This window comes from Amblyraja radiata, chromosome 4 (genome assembly GCF_010909765.2).
Source record: "Amblyraja radiata isolate CabotCenter1 chromosome 4, sAmbRad1.1.pri, whole genome shotgun sequence".
Lineage (NCBI taxonomy): Eukaryota > Metazoa > Chordata > Chondrichthyes > Rajiformes > Rajidae > Amblyraja > Amblyraja radiata.
Window position 1 is genome coordinate 51,068,636 of NC_045959.1, and position 21,585 is coordinate 51,090,220.

The 21,585-nt window shown below is 42.8% G+C and overlaps 1 protein-coding gene across 3 annotated transcripts in view; it reads right to left on the reverse strand.

Moving 5' to 3' along the window:
* Window positions 1-2,755: 2,755 nt before the first annotated feature.
* afg3l2 (AFG3 like matrix AAA peptidase subunit 2) overlaps window positions 2,756-21,585 on the reverse strand; it is a 49,938-nt gene continuing 31,108 nt past the window's right edge. For all 3 annotated transcript variants that reach the window (XM_033019406.1, XM_033019405.1, XM_033019407.1), the window contains 7 exons: window positions 21,363-21,470; window positions 15,359-15,484; window positions 12,690-12,800; window positions 9,820-9,935; window positions 6,511-6,711; window positions 4,232-4,426; window positions 2,756-3,515 (listed from right to left, as the gene is read on the reverse strand). In XM_033019406.1, coding sequence (XP_032875297.1) covers window positions 3,270-3,515; window positions 4,232-4,426; window positions 6,511-6,711; window positions 9,820-9,935; window positions 12,690-12,800; window positions 15,359-15,484; window positions 21,363-21,470 — 1,103 coding nt within the window. In that variant the 3' untranslated portion in view covers window positions 2,756-3,269. The remainder of the gene's footprint in view (window positions 3,516-4,231; window positions 4,427-6,510; window positions 6,712-9,819; window positions 9,936-12,689; window positions 12,801-15,358; window positions 15,485-21,362; window positions 21,471-21,585) is intronic.

Sequence of the window (21,585 nt, forward strand, 5' to 3'; positions counted from 1 at the left end):
AAGTCAAGTTTTCACTTCCTTGTGTAACCAACCTGTTCCTCTGCTATTGTCTGAGTAGTCATTGTGATGGATTCGGCAGACTGGGACTTTATCCCTTGGAGCGCAGAAGGCTGAGGGGCAATCCTAAAGAGGTGTATAAAATCTTGAGAGGCACAGACAGGCTGCATGCACACAACCTCCCCCTCCCCCCGTAGGAGAATACGATACCATATAATAGAACATTTATTTATCCCAGGAGTGAAATTGATCTGCCAATAGTCATAAAAACACAAAATACATGAAACAAGAAATTAAAGTGATGAGTGGAAAGGCTGAGGGGATGTGCAAAGATTGAGGGGGGGGGGGGGGGGGAGGGAGTCAAGAACTAGAGGGCATAGGTTTAAAGTGAGAGGGGAAAGATAAAGATTTAATAGGAACCTGAGAGACAACTTTTTCCACAAAGAGGGTGGTGGGTATATGCAAGTAGTTTAGGCTAATACAAAACAACATTTAGAAATTATTTGGACAGGTGCATGGATAGGAAAGGTTTAGAGGGATATGGGCCAAACATAGGCAAATTGGGCTAGCTTAGATGGGGCATCTTGATGAGCATGGACAAGTTGGGCCGAAGGGCCTGTTTTCCATGATGTATGACAATGCCTCACATTGCTTCAGAATTGACTGAATCTGTGTAAGTTTTTCCCCTCCTGGTTCGGAATTAAGACACCTATAAAAACTCAAAATGACAATCGTAAAATCTGCAGTGGTTGCAAATCTTCAATTTTTAAAAACCGGCAGCATCTGTGGAGGGACAAAGATCCAAAGCTGAGCATTTCCAGCACTTCCTGTTTTATTCCTCATCACAAAATCTGTACACTAGAGAAATATGAACTGGGAGTAGCATCAATGAGGAGCTTTTATTGAAGAGTGTAAATTGAGGCATTAAATTGAGATAAATTAACATAAATAGTCAAAGTCATACAACATGCAAATATGCCCTTCGGTCCAACTTGCCCATGCCGACCAAAGTGCCCCATCTAAGCTTAGTTCCATTTGACTCGTATTCGTCTAAATTAGTCTTATCCATTTACCTGTTTAAATGCATATTAAATGTTATTGTACCTGCCTCAACTACAATCGGCAAGCACCTAACACTGACAGAGCAACGAGACTCTCCCCTCAGTCCACCGAGTTCGTGCCGAACACTCACACAAACTAATCCCATTCTATTCTCCCAACATTCTCATCAGTTCTCCCCCTTTTTTCTAACCATACCAGTGGTCATAGTCATCCAGCAAGGTGACAGTCTATTAGGCCCAACTTGCCTGAGCCACCCATATCCCTCTAACCCTACCTGTCTAAATGTTTCTTAAATGTGATAGTACCTGCCTCAACTACCTGCCCTGGCAGCTTGTTCCATACACCCACCACCTTTTCGTGTAAAAAAAGTTACCCAACAGGTTCCTATTAAATCTTTCCCCCCTCATCTTAAACCTTTGATTCTTGATTCCCCTACTCTAGGTAAAAGATTCTGTGCATTTACCTTATATATTCCTCTCATGGTCTTATACACCTCATCCTGCGCTCCATGGAATAAAGTCCTAGCCTACCAAGCCGCATGTCATTGTTACATTTTACCTTTGCATCAAATAGAGAATAGCTAACAATTTAAATAATATTTTTATGAAGCCTTCCAAATGTGTTGTTTGTATCTTTGGTTGCCTGGAGATTATCTTTGATTTAGTCCCAAGATTCCATAATTTATTGCTGACAGGCAGAACTCCTAACAAATTAATACTTTGATCTTCGTCTAAAATATTCCCAATTGAATTCAACCATATGGTTAACATCAAATTTCCCGTCTGCCTAAATCTCCATTCTATGAACTTCATCATCTTCTTATCAAGTGGACAGACTAGACTAACTCTCCACTAACTTGTTATTTTGGCATAATCGAAACTAAAAGCAGCAAATCCTAGAAACACTTGGGTGTTAGCGAGAAAAACTGGAGGATCAATCAGTCCTGTGTCTACGTCAACAGCCGACCACATCTTTTTTGAAAATATCATCGGCCAATATTGACGGTCTTTTCAGGAAAGTTAGATCTGCTTCAGGAATTATATCCATTGGTGTTTCAAGTTTACATTTTATGGATGGAATTGAGCACCATGCATTGATATAGTGGGAATCTTTGATGAAGATTAAAGAGTAGAAACAAGGAATTACAAATTCTGTTTAAACACAAAAGGAGACAAAGTGCTGGAGTAACTCAGCAGGTCAGGCAGCATCTCTTGAGAAAATGGATAAGGTGACATTTTGAGTCTAGTTTAGAGATTAGTTTAAAGATACAGCACAGAAACAGGTCCTTTGGCCCACTGACCATCAATCCCCGCACATTAACACTATCCTGCACACACAAGGGACAATTACAATTATACCAAGCCAATTAAGCTACAAACCTGCACGTCTTTGGAGTGTGGGAGGAAACCGGAGCACCAGGGTAAAATCCACGCAGGTCATGGGGAGAACGTACAAACTCCGTACAGACAGCACCCGTAGTCAGGACCGAACCCGGGTCTCTGGCAATGCAAGGCACCAACTCTACCGCTGTGTCACCCAGAGACCCTTCTTCAGACTCGGTTTGAAGAAGGGTCTCGACCCAAAATATCGTCTATGCATGTTCTCCTGGGATGTTGCCTGCCTGACCTACTGAGTTACTACAGCATTTCCTTTTAAATTATCCCTGGGCACCAGCCCAAGACCGATTAAAAATAAATCAATATTTTACTTTTTATTTTCATTTCAAAATAAACACTATTTACATAAATTAATTACAATCATGCCTCCAACAGCTTAGATCTGAACTGTAAGCAGGATCACCATCACAAGGTACTGAAAACTGTGCACGTTAACATTTTACTACCACCCTGGTCCAGCCCATCAGTAGACACATTTCCTCTTGAAAACCAAAGCAAAGCTGTTTCGTAAATAAAAATTCTCTCAGACATAGCCAGCAGAGGCAGAGGCAGGAATCTTCCAGTGTTGGAGTTAATCAATCTTTGTTAAAATACAAATGGGATACATTGCTATTTTAGCTTCTTATTCATTTTGACATCAGTCAGACCAACAGAAATTAATTACCCACAAAGTACACTGGACGTGTACAGCTCAGTTGGTGAACCATATAAAGATGTTAAAATGATTAACCAACAGGTCTGAACAGAGACAAGGAAGCGTCATTTTCCAGTGTGGGATAGTTATTTTAAAAGCACACAGCCGAATAATGGCTCTCATTTAGTATCGAACTCTTCTGGTGATGTGTTCTGCAACTTGTCCTTCTGTGATTTTTTTTTCCCGTTTTCACTTTCCTTGTTCCAGTCCTTTAGGCCCTCAGGTAGAGACGTGTCTTCATCGAGGCTTCCCGTCCCTTCTACAAACTCCTCATACGTTGATTTTTCAGCAAAGGGTCGCGGTCCCAACAGCTCAATCATGTCTGCCTTGTCGATTACCTCCTTCTCCAACAATCGCTGGGCCACCTGAAAAGTCCAACGAAGCACAAAATGACAGCTCGACACAAAGAAGGAGGACGCCTCAGTAGAACGTACTGCACTCTTCATAAAGTATGAAGGTGTGAATCAATAGAGGTTTTGCTTTGGGTAGGGAGGGACAGGGGTTGAGAAAATGCTTCCTTTAGATTTTAGAGATACAGCGTGGAAACAGGCTCTTCGGCCCACCCTGTCCACGCCGATCCAGTGATCACCCCTTACATTAAAACTGTCCTACACACCAGCCAAAGCCAATTAACCTACAAACCTGCACATCTTTGCCGTGTGGGAGGAAGCCCACTAGGCCATGTTCTCATCTGAAGTCGTGACAGTTACCAAAGGGCATCATACTCTGCAACATAAGTAGTATGAGTGCTGACATTTCTGTATGAATGTATTTCAGTTTGAACGCATTTTATGCAGGTCCACATGGGAAACTCAAATGATTTTATCCCTGGGTTGAGGCAAAGACCCGATGGATATTGGGGAAATGCACGTAGAACTCATTTGATGTCCCCTCCCATTTCAGAGATCCGTGCTATAGCTAAGGTTCAAGATGGCAGCACATGCAAACGTGGGCAGATGGGACTAGTGTAGATGGAGTATCTTGGTCGGCGTGGGCAGGTTGGGCCAAAGGGCCTGCTTCCCCGCTGTGTGACTATGACTCTAGTGGATTCTATTTAATGGACATAGGAATATTTTCTAACCTTCTCAATTTCTTCTCTCTTTTCCGTCAGAAGTTTCAGAGTCCTCTCGTAGGCAGAATTGATGAGTGATCGCACTTCTTCATCTATTAGCTGGGCAGTCATCTCACTGTACGGTTTTTCCAAAGTAATCTCACCTTGTCGTGGGAAGTCGAAGGATACCTGCCCCACCTTTTCATTCATACCAAACTGAACGATCTAGGCAGGGGAAAAATAATGCAAAGTTAACAGAGTCTCATGCTGATGTACCTCACCTCACCTACGGATAAGTTAACATGGGCGTGGGTTTATAAAGTTATGGGCCAAATGCAGGCAGGTGGGACTAGTGTAGCTGGGGCATCTTACTGATGATAGGGCATCAAACGACTCATCTCCAGGATTTCTTAACACCGTGCTGACTAATCAGTTTTATTCTTCATTGTTCCCCTTCCAAAAAATTTCTCTTGGAGCCCAAGTGAGAATATGATTGCCTCAGGACAATTGTGACTTGACCAATTTCATAAATAACAAGCATCAATCCAATACAGCTGTATACCGCGTGGTGATTACTAATGCTTCATCATCAGGTTTTTCATCAGGCTTACAGGGAAAATATTTTTAAGGAACGCATTTTCAAGGTAACATGAATATTTACAGGAAAGATATTGTCAATATAACATGTGAATGCATAAGGAAGCAAAATCATAAAAACAAAAAAAAAATGCTGTTTTTTAAGTGCAATGATTCTCAGTATAATGTGCTGTACATAAGATTTAAAGCAGGGGTCGGCAACCTTGTTCTGCATAGGGGCCGGGACGCATGTCTGTGAGCGGATGGCGGGCCACATCTATCACATGTACACATGGATCCCGCCCCCACCCCGTCCCGGATGACAGGCATCAAATCACGTGTTCACAGGTGGACATAAATGCTGGAGAAACTCAGCGGGTGAGGCAGCCTCATGCAATCTCACCCACTAAGTTTCTCCAGCATTTTTGTCTACCTTCGATTTTTCGAGCATCTGCAGTTCTTTCTTAAACACGTTCACAGAAGGTGCGCGGCCGTGCCGGCGGCTTTGCGCAGGATACGTACAGCCAGAGCTCGGCCGGCCGCGCTCAGGGCGGGCGGTCGGCGGGCCGGATGAATACGGGAAACAAAATCCGCCTGCAGGCCGGATGATTTTGGGTTATGGGCCGCATTCAGCCCGGGGGCCGTAGGTTGCCGACCCCTGAAGAAGGGTCTTGACCGGAAACGTCACCTATTCCTTTTCTCCAGATATGGTGGCCGACCCACATTACTCCAACATTTTGCATCTATCTTCTGTGCAAACCTCGTGCCAGATTTCAGGGATCATCAGAGAGAAAGGAATTAATTCCTCTCCCTGGTTGGGTCATTAATTGGAAACAAATTCTGAGATCCCAGGCATAAAGAATTCTTATATCTTTGCTTTATTGAACAATCTGACATTGGTCATTGTAATCTTAATTGTGACCATGTTGTTGGACAAGCACTGAATTAAAAAATAATAGCGGTCAATCTGCAGCAGAGGACAATGTTACAAAGGAGGCCTTAAACTTTAGAGATTCAGCACGGAAACAGGCCCTTCAGTTCACTGAGTCCGCGTTGACCATTGCCTATCGAAAACCTATTGAATGGCATTATTGTATCTGCCTCCACCACCATCCCTGGCATTGAGTTCCAGACATTCACCACCCCCCCCCCCCCCCCCCCCCGTGTAAAAATAACATGCTTCAAGATATACCGGCACCGACATCATGAGCAGAAGGGCCTGCTCTTGCTCTGTACTGTTCTATAATACCCACTGGAACTCAAGTGGGGTTGAAGAAAGTAGAGGAGAGAAGTTAAGGAACAGATTTCAGACTTTAGAGATAAAGTGCAGAAACAGGCCCTTCGGCTCACTGAGTCTGCATTGACCAGCGATCACCCCGTCCAGTAGCACTACCCTACTGGTGCCGAATTACAATTTACAATTTTTACTAAAGCCAATTAACCTACAAACCTGTACGTCTTTGGAGTGTGGGTGGAAACCGGAGCACCTGAAGAAAACCCACGAGGTCATAAGGAGAACGTACAAACTCCGTACAGGCAGTACCCGTAGTCAGGATCGAACCCGTCCGTGTCTCTGGTGCTGTAACGCAGCAACTCTACCGCTGAGCAACTGCGCTCCACTATTCAACCTATTCAATCCATTCAGATACATTCATTGTTATTTAGCACCAACACTGGAGTAAACTGAAGTTGATTAATAATATCTCATAAAAATGGTTAAAGCATCAACATACCTGGGCATAGGCACTTTGGGTAACTTTCTTTAAATCATCTTGTGCTCCTGTGGTAATCTTACCAAAAAATATTTGCTCTGAAACTCGTCCTCCCAGTGTCATACACATGCGATCATGAAGCTGCTCCTTGTTGTAGAGGTACTGCTCTTTGGGTAAATATTGGGCATAACCCAGCCCCTTACCACGAGGGATGATGGATACCTTAAAATGATCCAAGAAGAGAAACTCAGAATTCATTGTGTAGATCTACTGCCCTGCAAAACTAGAAAGTCAAGATTTAAACGATCATGGCCCTGATATTCTATAGATGAGTGTTTGTGGCTAAAAGGCACCAAATCAATGCAAGATCCTTCTTCTTTCATTTGCTCAAGAGATGTGCTGTAGGCAATGGTGGAAATACTTCTACACTCAGGTGCTACCTCCGTAAACAATGTGAAACACTACCGAGATGTTGCTGTACGGCAATACACGAGTAGGCATCGTGCACAGGGAGCCAAGAGTCCTAAGCATAACACAAAATACTGGAGTAACTCAGTGGGTCAGGCAGCATCTGTGGAAAAAAAGTGACTTTTCAAGTTGGGACCTTTTTCAGGCTGATTACAATGGGGTGGGGGGAAAAACTGGGAAAGAGGTGGGGGTGGGACAATTCCGTGGTATCAGGCAACTGAACCATCCTACCAACGACTAGAGAACTATCTACCTCATTGGAGACCCACTGCTATCTACCTCCCGTATAAACACAGCTGTAATTTCTACATGGTGAAACCAAAATGTATAAAAATACCCTTTATTAAAATCCGACAATGTGTACTTTTCTTATTTTTATCGATTACAAATCTCAAATTGTGGAGTACAGAGGCAAATAAATAAATGATTGGTCTTTGCCCCAAACATTACGGAGGGCTGTGTATTAACAGCTTATATTAATGCAACACTTCTAATGGTCAAAAAGCATTGTCATTTTTTAAATATGTAGGAAGGAACTGCTAATGCTGGTTTACACTATTCACATTGTTTTTTTTAATTGTTTTGAGTAGGAATACTGACCCAAAATAACACTCAACATGTCATCAAATGTTACAGGAAGCACAAGAGACTGCAGATGCTGGAATCTTGATCAAAAAACAATTTACTGGATGAACTCTGGATGTCAAGCAGCATCCATGGAGGAGTGGACAATGACAATTTGGGTCAATATCCTTCTTCAGACTGAAAGAGGATCCAGACTCAAAATGTCATTTGCTGCTCAAATGTAACCTTCAGCAACCCTTTTTCTGCTCATCTACACTGATGCCATTTGCCTGCATTAGGTGAATATCTTCCGATCCTCGCCTGTTCATATGTTGGTCTAAATGGCTCTTAAACATAGTGATTGTATCTGATTTCACTACCTCCTCTGGTTGCAGGTTCCAGATATCAACCACTCTCAATATAAAACAATTTCCCTTTTAAATTCTTCCCTCTCATCTCAAGCCTATGCCCTTTGGTTCGACACCTCGATCATGGATAAAATATTATGACCAGGTATCCTATAGAAGCCTCATAATTTTATATACCTCTCAGGTCATGTTCACAAGTTATAGGAGTAGAATTAGGCCATTTGGCCCATCGAGTCCACTCCGCCATTCAATCATGGCTGCTCTCAGACTCCTAATCCCATTTTCCTGCCTTCTCCCCATAACCCTTGACACCTGTTCATCGGTCATCCCCTTCACACCAGGGAAACAAGCCCGGCCATGCAATCTCCTCCCATATCTAAAGAGCTCCAATCCGGGCAAGAACCTGGTGAATGTCCCCTGCACTCTCTCCAACGTAACTACATGCTTCCCATGGTATGGCGCCCATAATTGCATGCAGTCTAAACAGCGTTTTGTAAAGTTGCAAAACAACCTCCCAGCTTTTATATTCTCCGAAGTCAAGCATGCCGAATGCCTTAAAGATAGATACAAAATGCCAAAGTAACTCAGCGGGACAAGCAGCATCTCTGGAGAAAAGGAATAGGTGATGTTTTGGGTCGAAGCCCTTCATCAGACTGAGAGTCAGGGGAAAGGGAAACTAGAGATATGAAAAGGGTCAGAACAAATCAGAGCTGTCACCGATGACCAAGGAAAGGTGGAATGGTCCATTGTTGGCTGTGGAAGAGGTGATAACGAAGGGATATATGGATGTAAAACAGTGGAACAAACAGGACAATTTTGATGGGGGCCCACCAATTTTCATGTCATTTTCAGACACCACCAATTTTCATGTAATCTGCAAACTTACTAATCATTCCTCCTACATTCACATCCATGTCGTTGATACATATCACAAAGAAAGTGGTCACATATAGCTATCTTGGCAGCGGTTATGTGGAGAACTATGTGACCTAGTCATCTCCCTCTCGTCTGTTTATATTACTATCTCCCCTCTGGAATCACAGTCCTGCTGCAAGTTTTCAACCTGAAACATTGACTATCCTTTTACTATTCCACTACCACCTCTGTAGCAAATTTCAGATATTAACCATTCTCTGTATGAAACTCCAAACCCCTTAAACTCTTCAGACGCTTGTTGTCCCATTGAGTTTTTCCAGTGGTTTAATTTCCAGATTCCAATCTCTTGTGTCACATTACCATTGACTAGTGATCAGTATAATCCAATCCATTGTATAAGCTTCCTATCTTCATAATAAATGGCAAGGCTCTGGTGGAGTGTTGGAGGGCAGATTGATCTAGGAGTGTAGGTGTACAGTTCCTTGAAAGTGGTGCCACAGATAGATAACATTCAGGCTATTATTGAGTAAAGAAGTTGGGATGTTTTGTTACAGCTGTGCAAGAAACGGCTGAGGCCACAGTTGGAGTATTGTATTCAGCTTTGGTCACCCTGCTGGAGGAAAGATGTTGTTAAGCTGGAAAGAGTGCAGAGAAGATTTACGAGGATGGTGCCAGGACTTGATGGCCTGATCTATAGGGAGAGGTTGGGCAGGCTAGGACTGTATTCCAGGAAAAGTAGGAAGATGAGGGGAGATCTTATAGAGGTGTATAAGATCATGAGGGGAATAGCTTGCACAAAATCTTTTTACGCAGAGTAGGAGAATCGAGAACTAGAGTTCATGATTTTAAGGTGAGAGGATTTAATAGGAACCTGAGGGGCAACTTTTTCACACATAGGCTGGTGTATATGGAATTAGCTGCCAGAGGGGGTAGTTGAGGCTGAAACTTTAACAACATTCAAAAGACATTTGGACAGATACATGGACAGGAAAGGTTTAGAGGGATATGGGCCAGATGCAGGCAGTTGTAGATGGGGCAGCTTGGTTGATCTGACCTTCAGCAAAGGGTCAGCGTGCTCCAGGAACCAGCCAGCAACTGCATGGCCGGCCTCATGATACGCGACTGTTTTCTTCTCTTCTGGCTGTAGAATCTGAGTTTTCTTTTCCAGTCCTAAGATAAAGCAGCAGGAAGAAAACAAAAATTCACACTAACATCTGCAACATTTTGCCAGAAAAATAAACAACAGATTAAACATGCAACTATCCTTGAAAAATGTTTATAAGATCATTACATCCAGAAAGTATCAAATCATTTGTATTGAAGAAAAATAAACATTGACTTCCAGTCAGAATAATACAAGTTTCCACCTTTAGCACATAAAAGATAAACTGTTGTTGGCCATCAAGATGACTTCATATGTTTCTACGTGTTATTGTATAACTCCTAGAACACCCATGGCACATGTGGTCAAGGGGAAGATATAAATTGTACTGCCTCCGAATACAAGGATCATTCTTTAATGTGGGAACCAAGTTGAAGCTATTCAATATTAAGTATAGAAGGGCAGAGAACACAATGAAAGAATAAAGGTATCCATTGTTTGGAACAAAGAGAGCTTCAGGAAAAAAGTGCAGCAGGTAGGATAGAAACTGGGAGTGAACAAAAGAACAGAATCCGGCCCAGTGCTGGAATAAGTCAGCAGGTCAGGCAGATTGTAAGGGGGTGGGGGGGGGGGGCGGGAGAGAAAGAGAAATGAAAGCTGGAAGAGAGGAGGATGGCAATAATGGGTGAACACAGGCGTGGGGTATGTTGTATAGGCAGATGGTTGGCGTGAGACAAAATAATTGATGACTTAAGAATGGTGAAGTCGGAGTAAGTAATGCACGTGGAGGATTAGGGGAGAAATTGGTGGGGCACTGGGAAGGGGAGGGGGGAAAGAATGGGGGGTGCGCGAGGCAGAAAGGGGGGGGGGGTGTTAGGTTGTTAGTTGATTGGAAAATGCAATATTCAAATTGTTGGTTTGTAAGCTACCCAGGCAGAATATGAGGTGCTGTTCCTCCAGTTTGCATGCGGCCTCACTCTGGCAATGGAGGAGGTCCAGGACAGAAAGGTCAGTGTGGGAATGTGAAGGGGCGTTAAAATGGTTAGCGACCAGGATATCCAGTAGGCCTTGGCAGACCGAGCGATCCCTTTACCCAATAGCCAACTGACCTGTCACCCCTTCAATACTCTGACACACTTATTTGCCATCAGAAAAAATCTGCAGCACACAGCAATCCCAATCTCTCATTTGCTTTCCTTGCATTATGTTTTGCCCACATTCCCGTCAACTTTCCCAGATTCTACCTCTCATCCTCTCACTGGGGGCAATTTACAAAAGCCAATTAACCCATCAACCCACATTTCTGGGGGAAGGGGGAGGAAACTGGAGCACCTGGTAAGAAACGCATGCAGTCAAAGGACGAACGTGCAAAACCTCCACACAAACAGCGGCAGGGTGCGAGTGGCTGGAGCAGCGAGACTGCAGCTCGATGTAGCGCTGGCCAACGAGACACAGGAGCCTGTTTTGCTTTATCAGCCTAGAGCTTCCACTTCCCCTCCTGAGAGCCCCACCATTTCCACAGCCATCATGAGCTCACTGTATCACACATTTCATAGACTACTATTATTGTGCCACGATTTTCCTGTTCATTTGATTCTTTTGTTTCAATGCATGGTGTTTTTTCCTTAATTCTGCTTCCTCTAGAATCCTGTTTACCAGAATGATCTTCCTGTTGCGATGACTCCTCATACTTGTTTGCCATGTCATGAAATTTTGACTGTCCTGCAGTACTTGCAGATTTAATTTTCACATGATTTCCAGTCTGCTTATTATTAAGGAAAGCTCAGCACTCAAATCCAATTACATCAAATAATTACAAAAATGAATTGCAACTATTATATAATACAACTAGATAGCAACGGTTCAATCAGCCTCACTCCCACATCCACTAGACCCACATTCCCATTACAATTAAAATTAAGTCAAGAGTGTTTAATTGTCATATATACTAACTTATATATTCTTATAAATTCTTAAAAATAAGAGCAAAAATCAATTTTTGATCAATATGCTTGAAACAAGATTTGTACTTGCAGTGTTTTGTCGTTGAAAAAATAAGCACTTATAAATATAACAAAAATCAATTCTTGGTCAATATTTAGGGGGCGGCAGCACTAGATCTGCTGCCTCACAGCGCCAGAGACCCAGGTTCAGCTCCAACTCTATAATGAAGTTTGCTGATGACACTGTGGTGGTGGGCCTGATCGCTGATAACAATGAGAAGGCCTACTGGGAGGAGGTGGCTGATCTGGCACTCTGGTGTCAGGACAACAGTCTCCTCTTGAATGTCAAAAAACTAAGGAGCTGATTGTGGTAAAAATGTAAATTTTCCCTAGTTTGTAGGATAGTGTTAGTGTGCAGGGATCACTGCCCCAGGTTATTTTTAATTCTAGACATCGAAGCTTCAAATCGTTCGGTAATTTGTCACTGTTTACAACATCTACGGTTTTGTTTAGTTTAGGTTAGAGATACAACGTAGAAACAGCGAGTCTGCGCCGACTAGCGATCCCTGTATATTAGTCCTATCTTACACACCAAGGACAATTTACAGAAGCCAATTAACCTACAATCCTGCAGGTTTTTGGCATGTGGGAGGGAACTGGAGCATTCAGAGAAAACCCACACGGTCACGGGAGAATGTACAAACTCCGTACAGACAGCACCCGCAGTCAAGATTGGACCAGTGTCTCCCGGCGCTGTAAGGCAACGACTCTGTCGCTGCACCACTGTGCCGCCCCTATACTCTTGTATAGTATGATTTGACTGGATAGTACACAGTTTTTTTGCTGTATCTCAGTATACGTGACAATAATAACGCTTACCTCCAATTACCCGTTCAATGGCCTGCTCAAAGTGCTTCTGTATAATGGACTCCGATAGATGTCTGGCAGCTATTAAAGCAGCCTCATTGCATACATTAGCAATGTCTGCTCCTGAAGCAAGAACAACCAAGAACAAAAAACATGATACGATTCACTTCCAACATCACATTCCAAGAGAGTGAGTCAGCAGCAGCAGCAGCAGAAAACAATGTTTCACTCACTACCACGTTATTCAAAACATTCAAACATTACAAATTTCTCCATTTACAGGCACAGATACACCATTTTCTCGTGCAAGGGACGGGGAGGGAAATGGAGAACAACGTTATTTGGCATTCCAATGGAATTTGCAAGTGTAATAAAGATAATAAGACAGAGAGTACAAGGAAAGTAGCAATGATGAACATTTAGAAATCCTTGCTTCAGCCTGATCTGCAATATTCTGTCCAGCTCTGGGTAACACGTTAGTAAATAGTCAACGGCTTCAGAGGGTGTGCTCAAGAGCTTTAGTTAAGTGACTCCAGAAATAAGGAACTAATCATGTGGACAGACTGGAAAAGCTGGCACTGTGCCTGTTGGAACAAAAGGAGCTGCAAAGGAATTTTAAGAGCATAAAACCACAGACAACTTCATTGCCACACACGGCTTTGGAGGCCAAGTCAATGGGTATTTTTAATGCACAGATTGACAGGTTCTTGATTGGTACGGGTAGCAGGGCTTATGGGGAGAAGGCAGGAGAATGGGGTTGGGAGGGAAAGATGGATCAGCCATGATTGAATGGCGGAGTAGACGTGATGGGCTGAATGGCCTAATTCTGTTCCTAGAATTTATGAACATGAAATCTCGGAGAAAAATATCAATAAGTAGAGTGGCCAATAACCAAGGGACATAGAATGGCAATTTTCAAATCAAATGAACTTAAAAAGAAGCACAGCCAGTGATTAAGGTCTGATGTGGAATATTAATGGTGGTGCTGAAGGTAAATTTAATTGTGGTCCACAACATGGAAATTGAATAAGTACCAAAAAGAAAATAATTCATGGGATGGGATGGGATAGGATAGAATGGTGGGGTTGTGAAGTGTGCTGGCACTGGAACAGTTGATTGCTTTACAGAAATTAGAATTAATTCAAAAGGACTGAATAACCTTCCTCCATGTTGTAATCATTCTGTACAATGCGAACCAAAATATGGACTTCCCTTCTATAAAACGTTGTCATAGAATATAATATTTACAGCTTAGAAAGGGGCCATTCTGCTGGTTCCTGTTTCCTCTTTCAGCCCCTCTAGTGGTCGCTTGCTCTAGTTTACCCAACCTCTGCCTTTGGTCCAATAACCATTATACATGTGGCTGGTTAGCTAAGTTTCTGTCAATGGTGATATCATGCCAGCACCTTTTAACTGGCTACCATCAGGATCCCAATGCTAAGCGATTCAGCAACAACAGTTTCACTGAATGGCAAGAAGTCTGACCATCTTTTGTTGGAGGTCAACATCTTGAACGTGGTTTAAATGTCAGATACCATGCGGAAACAGGCCCTTCGGTCCGACCAGCGATCCTCGCACACTAACAGTATCTTACACATGCTAGGGACAATTTACAATTTTACCAAGCCAATTAACCTACAAATCTGCACGCTTTTGAAGTGTGGGAGGAAACCGGAGCACCCGAAGAAAACCCACGCAGGTTACGGAGAGAACGAACAAACTCCGTACAGACAGCGCCTGTAGTCAGTATCAAACCTGGATCACTGGCGCTGTAAGGCAGCAACTCTACCGCTGCGCCACCATGCCGCCCTATTTGTGTCACCGTCATTTGCATCACACTAGTACAAATCTGGATGTTTGCTGGCACCTGCTACATGCAAACTTATCCTCCCTAATTTCAAAAATACATCATTGGTGCAATGCTGTCCATCATTGCACCAATGATGTATTTTTGAAATTAGGGAGGATAAGTTACCAAATCAGCAGCTAACAACAAGTGGTCCTATGCCCATCACCTGATGAACTTCTAGTCTCTTGGCATTAGGAAAAGGGCCTCTAACAACCACAATTATCCTTACACAAGTATCATTCCAGTAAATGGGAAATAATTTTCCCCCTCAATCCAGAATCCCTAGTTACTGACTTCATTGTTACGAGTAACTATTACTACTTTACTCATATTATACTTCAAACATTCATTGTTGGTTGCGAGCTGTTTTGAGGATATCCTCATATAAATGCAATCCCAATCATTTGGTCTTGTTAAGACAACAGACACATTTTCAATAAGCTTTGGAACAGAAATTCTTGGTGTAAAGTATATCGTTACTTATTCCTGTGTAGATCCTATTCAATCAGTATCCCTTGCTTTCTAGACATGCCAATTTCTTTTCAATTACCATAATTTACCCTGAATTTTTGCTGTTTAAACTACATGCATTATTTCGTGAGAACGGTCAAAATTCTTTTGGTTTAAGAACAACGTCGGACTTTATGCAGACTGCAACTTATCAATTCTTAAAAAGGAAACATTTTACCCATATTCATGTTATAACTCTACAAAAATGAGATTTAATATGAGATTAAAACTGCAGATATAACCATAAATTTAATAACTGACAGGAGATCATATTTGTACAAATTGCATTAAACAATATTCATTTTACAAGATGTATAGATACCTGTGAAGCCTGGAGTTAAAGCGGCTAGATTTCTTGCCAAATTTTCTTGATTGATGGAAGATTTTAATTTTAAAGGAGTAAGATGAACTTTAAAAATCGACGCCCTTCCTTTTATATCAGGTGGCCCTTTATAAAGGAGAAAGTTAAAGTCAATTAATATTACAGGGCATATAGAAGTAAAACAGGCCATGTTGAACAAACTGCTGTAATAGAAACATAGAAACATAGAAATTAGGTGCAGGAGTAGGCCATTCGGCCCTTCGAGCCTGCACCGCCATTCAATATGATCATGGCTGATCATCCAACTCAGTATCCTGCCTTCTCTCCATACCCCCCGATCCCCTTAGCCACAAGGGCCACATCTAACTCCCTCTTAAATATAGCCAATGAACTGGCCTCAACTACCCTCTGTGGCAGAGAGTTCCAGAGATTCACCACTCTCTGTGTGAAAAAAGTTTTTCTCATCTCGGTTTTAAAGGATTTCCCCCTTATCCTTAAGCTGTGACCCCTTGTCCTGGACTTCCCCAACATCGGGAACAATCTTCCTGCATCTAGCCTGTCCAACCCCTTAAGAATTTTGTAAGTTTCTATAAGATCCCCTCTCAATCTCCTAAATTCTAGAGAGTATAAACCAAGTCTATCCAGTCTTTCTTCATAAGACAGTCCTGACATCCCAGGAATCAGTCTGGTGAACCTTCTCTGCGCTCCCTCTATGGCAATAATGTCCTTCCTCAGATTTGGAGACCAAAACTGTACGCAATACTCCAGGTGTGGTCTCAGTAGCAACTGCAGTAGAACCTCCCTGCTCCTATACTCAAATCCTTTTGCTATGAAAGCTAACATACCATTCGCTTTCTTCACTGCCTGCTGCACCTGCATGCCTACTTTCAATGACTGGTGTACCATGACACCCAGGTCTCGCTGCATCTCCCCTTTTCCTAATTGGCCACCATTTAGATAATAGTCTGCTTTCCTGTTTTTGCCACCAAATTGGATAACCTCACATTTATCCACATTATACTGCATCTGCCAAACATTTGCCCACTCACCCAGCCTATCCAAGTCACCTTGCAGTCTCCTAGCATCCTCCTCACAGCTAACACTGCCCCCCAGCTTAGTGTCATCTGCAAACTTGGAGATATTGCCTTCAATTCCCTCATCCAGATCATTAATATATACTGTAAATAGCTGGGGTCCCAGCACTGAGCCTTGCGGTACCCCACTAGTCACTGCCCGCCATTGTGAAAAGGACCCGTTTACTCCTACTCTTTGCTTCCTGTTTGCCAGCCAGTTCTCTATCCACATCAATACTGAACCCCCAATGCCGTGTGCTTTAAGTTTGTATACTAATCTCTTATGTGGGACCTTGTCGAAAGCCTTCTGGAAGTCTAGATACACCACATCCACTGGTTCTCCCCTATCCATGCTACTAGTTACATCCTCGAAAAATTCTATAAGATTCGTCAGACATGATTTACCTTTCGTAAATCCATGCTGACTTTGTCCAATGATTTCACCACTTTCCAAATGTGCTGCTATCCCATCTTTAATAACTGACTCTAGCAGTTTCCCCACTACCGATGTTAGACTAACTGGTCTGTAATTCCCCGTTTTCTCTCTCCCTCCCTTCTTAAAAAGTGGGGTTACGTTTGCTACCCGCCAATCCTCAGGAACTACTTCAGAATCTAAAGAGTTTTGAAAGATTATTACTAATGCATCCACTATTTCTGGAGCTACTTCCTTAAGTACTCTGGGATGCAGCCTATCTGGCCCTGGGGATTTATCGGCCTTTAATCCATTCAATTTACCCAACACCACTTCCCGACTAACCTGGATTTCACTCAATTCCTCCAACTCCTTTGACCCGCGGTCCCCTGCTATTTCCGGCAGATTATTTATGTCTTCCTTAGTGAAGACGGAACCAAAGTAGTTATTCAATTGGTCTGCCATATCCTTGTTCCCCATGATCAACTCACCTGTTTCTGACTGCAAGGGACCTACATTTGTTTTAACTAATCTCTTTCTTTTCACATATCTATAAAAACTTTTGCAGTCAGTTTTTATGTTCCCTGCCAGTTTTCTTTCATAATCTATTTTTCCTTTCCTAATTAAGCCCTTTGTCCTCCTCTGCTCGTCTCTGAATTTCTCCCAGTCCTCTGGTATGCTGCTTTTTTTGGCTAATTTGTACGCATCATCCTTCGCTTTGATACTATCCCTGATTTCCCTTGTTATCCACGGATGCACTACCTTCCCTGATTTATTCTTTTGCCAAACTGGGATGAACAATTTTTGTAGTTCATCCATGCAGTCTTTAAATGTCTTCCATTGCATATCCACCGTCAACCCTTTTAGAATTAATTGCCAGTCAATCTTGGTCAATTCATGTCTCATACCCTCAAAGTTACCTTTCTTTAAGTTCAGAACCATTGTTTCTGAATTAACAATGTCACTCTCCATCCTAATGAAGAACTCAACCATATTATGGTCACTCTTGCCCAAGGGGGCACGTACAACAAGACTGCTAACTAACCCTTCCTCATTACTCAATACCCAGTCTAAATTAGCCTGCTCTCTCGTTGGTTCCTCTACATGTTGATTTAGATAACTATCCCGCATACATTCCAAGAAATCCTCTTCCTCAGCACCCCTGCCAATTTGATTCACCCAATCTATATGTAGATTGAAGTTACCCATTATAACTGTTTTGCCTTTGTCTCACGCATTTCTAATTTCCTGTTTGATACCATCTCCAACTTCACTACTACTGTTAGGTGGCCTGTACACAACACCCACCAGCGTTTTCTGCCCCTTAGTGTTTCGCAGCTCTACCCATACCGATTCCACATCCTCCAAACTAATGTCCTTCCTTTCCACTGCGTTAATCTCCTCTCTAACCAGCAACGCTACCCCACCTCCTTTTCCTTTCTCGCTATCCCTCCTGAATATTGAATATCCCTGGAAGTTCAGCACCCAGCCTTGGTCACCCTGGAGCCATGTCTCCGTGATCCCAACTATATCATAATCATTAATGGCTATCTGCACATTTAACTCATCCACCTTATTACGAATACTCCTTGCATTGAGACACAAAGCCTTCAGGCTTATTTTTACAACGCTCTTACCCCTTCTACAATTATGTTGAAAAGTGGCCCTTTTTGATTTTTGCCCTGGTTTTGTCTGCCTGCCACTTTTACTTTTCACCTTGCTACCTATTGCTTCTACCCTCATTTTACACCCCCTGCCTCTCTGCTCTTGTCCCCATCCCCCTGCCACATTAGTTTAAATCCTCCCCGACAGCACTAGCAAACACTCCCCCAAGGACATTGGTTCCATTCCAGCCCAGGTGCAGACCGTCCTGTTTGTACTGGTCCCACCTCCCCCAGAACTGGTTCCAATGTCCTTTTCCAATAAATAGAAACTGAAATAGAGGCAGAAGGGCCTGCTGTTGCTGTAATCTGCAGCTAAAACCAAATTGCTGGAGGAACTCAGCAGGTCAATCAGCATCTGTAAAGGCAAAGGGTTAGTTGACTTTTCAGAGGTTAAACGTAAACTGGACGATCGTTTCGCTGAACCCATTCGCTCAGTCCGCCTGGACCTACCTGATGTCCCGGTTGCCAAACACTTTAATTCCCCTTCCCGTTCCCACACTGACCTTTCTGTTCTAGACCTCTTCCATTGTCAGAGTGAGACCAAACTCAAATTGGAGGAACAACGTCATATTTTGCTTGCGCAGCTTACAACCCAGCTATAAAAATATGGATTTCTCTAAATTCAAGTAAACCTTGCATCCCTCTCTCCATCCCTCCCCCACCCATCATACCAGATTCAAAGTCGTCTTGATGTCTCATTGTCTGTAACTTGTTTTCACCTAGCACATGGCTAACAATGGCCTGTTCCCTTTATCGTCGTTACTTTTTTGTATATCTTTCATTCATTTGTTCTATATCTCTCTATGTCACCATCTATATCTCTCGTTTCCCTTGCTCCGACTGTCTGAAGAAGGGTCTCAACCCCAATTCCTTTTCTCCAGAGATGCTGTCTGACCCACTGAGTTACTCCAGCTTTTTGTGTCTATTTTGGGGTTGCGACCCTGCACCAAGACCTGTGACCTGAAACATCGCCTGTCCTTTTGTCCAATCCTGAGCCCCTCCAAAGGTTTGTTTCTTTTTTGCAGGAAGAACATAAAAGTCTGCCAAGTATTTCCAGTATTATGCTATTTCAGATTTCCAGGATCTGCAGTGTTATCTGCTTTTTAATACCTCCTATAAAGATTTCTGCTCTAAGTATGGGTTCTCTTTAAATGTACAAGCGTTCCTAAATGACCTGTTTTCCACTTTTCCCCAATGTGGGACGAGCAGCTCAAGTTGTTGCACATTTATCTTCCTATAAAAAGATCATAGATCTCCACTTGTTATTCCATTTCTACAGAATGACATAAACCATGCAAACACACCAGAACTTGCATCTTACATAGTTATCGGATTTACTGTAAACTAAAGCCGAAGTCAATTTGGCCACTGCAGTGATCCATCGGGTGGCGCCACCGCAGTTTGTTAGTCCTTTCACACTTTTTGTTATTTTTAGTGTGTCTAAATGTATGTTTTAATGTTTCTTAGTATGTCTTATGTGGGAGGTGGTGGTGGGGAATAAGGGGGGGGGGGGGGGGGGGGGGGGGAAGAGGGGAAACCGTTTCTCAGTCACTTACCTGGACAGAGATGCGTCTGTATCGCATCTTCGCCCCCCCCCCCTCGCTCGAGGCCTACCAACTGGATTGGCGCGGCCTTTCCTGCCGGAGACCGGCCCAGAGCTTCAGCAGCGGGTGCAGCATGGAATTGCCATCGCTGAGTTTCTATCATCCCGGCGAGAGGGCATGTACATTGGGCCGTCCGTAGCGGCGACTGCGGAGGGTTCAAAGGCCCTGATCACGGGTGAACAAAGTGGAAGATGACTGAACCTTATTGCCTTCCATCACAGTGTGATACGTTGATTCCACTGTGGTGGATGTTTATGTTAATCTCTATCGTGTATTGTGTTCTTTTTATTCGTATGGCTGTATGGTAACTCAAATTTCACTGTACCAATCGGTGCATGTGACAATAAATGTGAACTAGAACTTGAAATGATTTTTGGATTAAACCCAGCTTACTTCTTTCCTCGCAGAATCCTGTCACGCATTTGCTCAGCAAATATACAGTATATATAGATATAGATAGATATAGATATAGATATACACACACACACACACACAGAAACTACAACATCCTTCCAGAATTCTTGTGACTATTATTCTTGCATAGATTTCTTTGCAAATGGCAGTATTTCACCATGATAAGAATCACAGCCAACTGTGACCTTACTCTTACCTGACCTCTACATGAACAAACCTCTTGGTATAACATGCCATTGGGTAGAATTCTTGGCAACTGGCTCCACCTCGATCCCTGTCCCAATATTGCTTGGTTTAAAATCAACAAAAACACTTCAACTACAGCCCCAAATTAGATCAACTAACACACTACATTATTTAGTATCCACTATAATAAATGTACCTAGTAGGGACAGATTATTTTTCACTGCTGAGATTTGTTGAAGAGCTATAGCGACACGGATAACTTTCAGTGAATGAAGTATGCATCATTAATTTCAACGAAAGACACAAAATGCTGGAGTAACTCAGCAGGTCAGACAGCATCTCTGGAGAAAAAGGATGGGTTACGTGTCAGGTCGGGACTCTTCTGGTCAGTCTGAAGAAGTGTCCCGACCCAAAATGTCACCCAAGTTCTGAAGGGTCCATTTTTCTCCAGAGATGCTGCCTGACCTACTGAGTTACTCCATCACTTTGTGTCTATCTTCCGTGTATGCCAACATCTGCAGTTCTTTTCTCCTCATTAATTTCAATGTCCATTATTACTCTCCACAACACAAGCTGCCACAAACAGCTACACATTTCATCAGCTGCAGCTTGCACTTAATAAATAAACTGATGTCACACTTTCGGACTTACCAATGTAAATCTGTCTGTCAAATCGACCCGGTCTCATCAGTGCAGGGTCCAGGATGTCTGGCCGGTTCGTGCCTGCCAACACCACCACATTGATGGCAGTGTTGAATCCTGTCAAAAACAACAGCAGTTCTAAACTAGCATTCAAGAAAAACAAAGCGTGTAAATCTGAAGATCATCACAATTTCTTTCCATGTCATAATCACAAACACGCTTGCATACAATA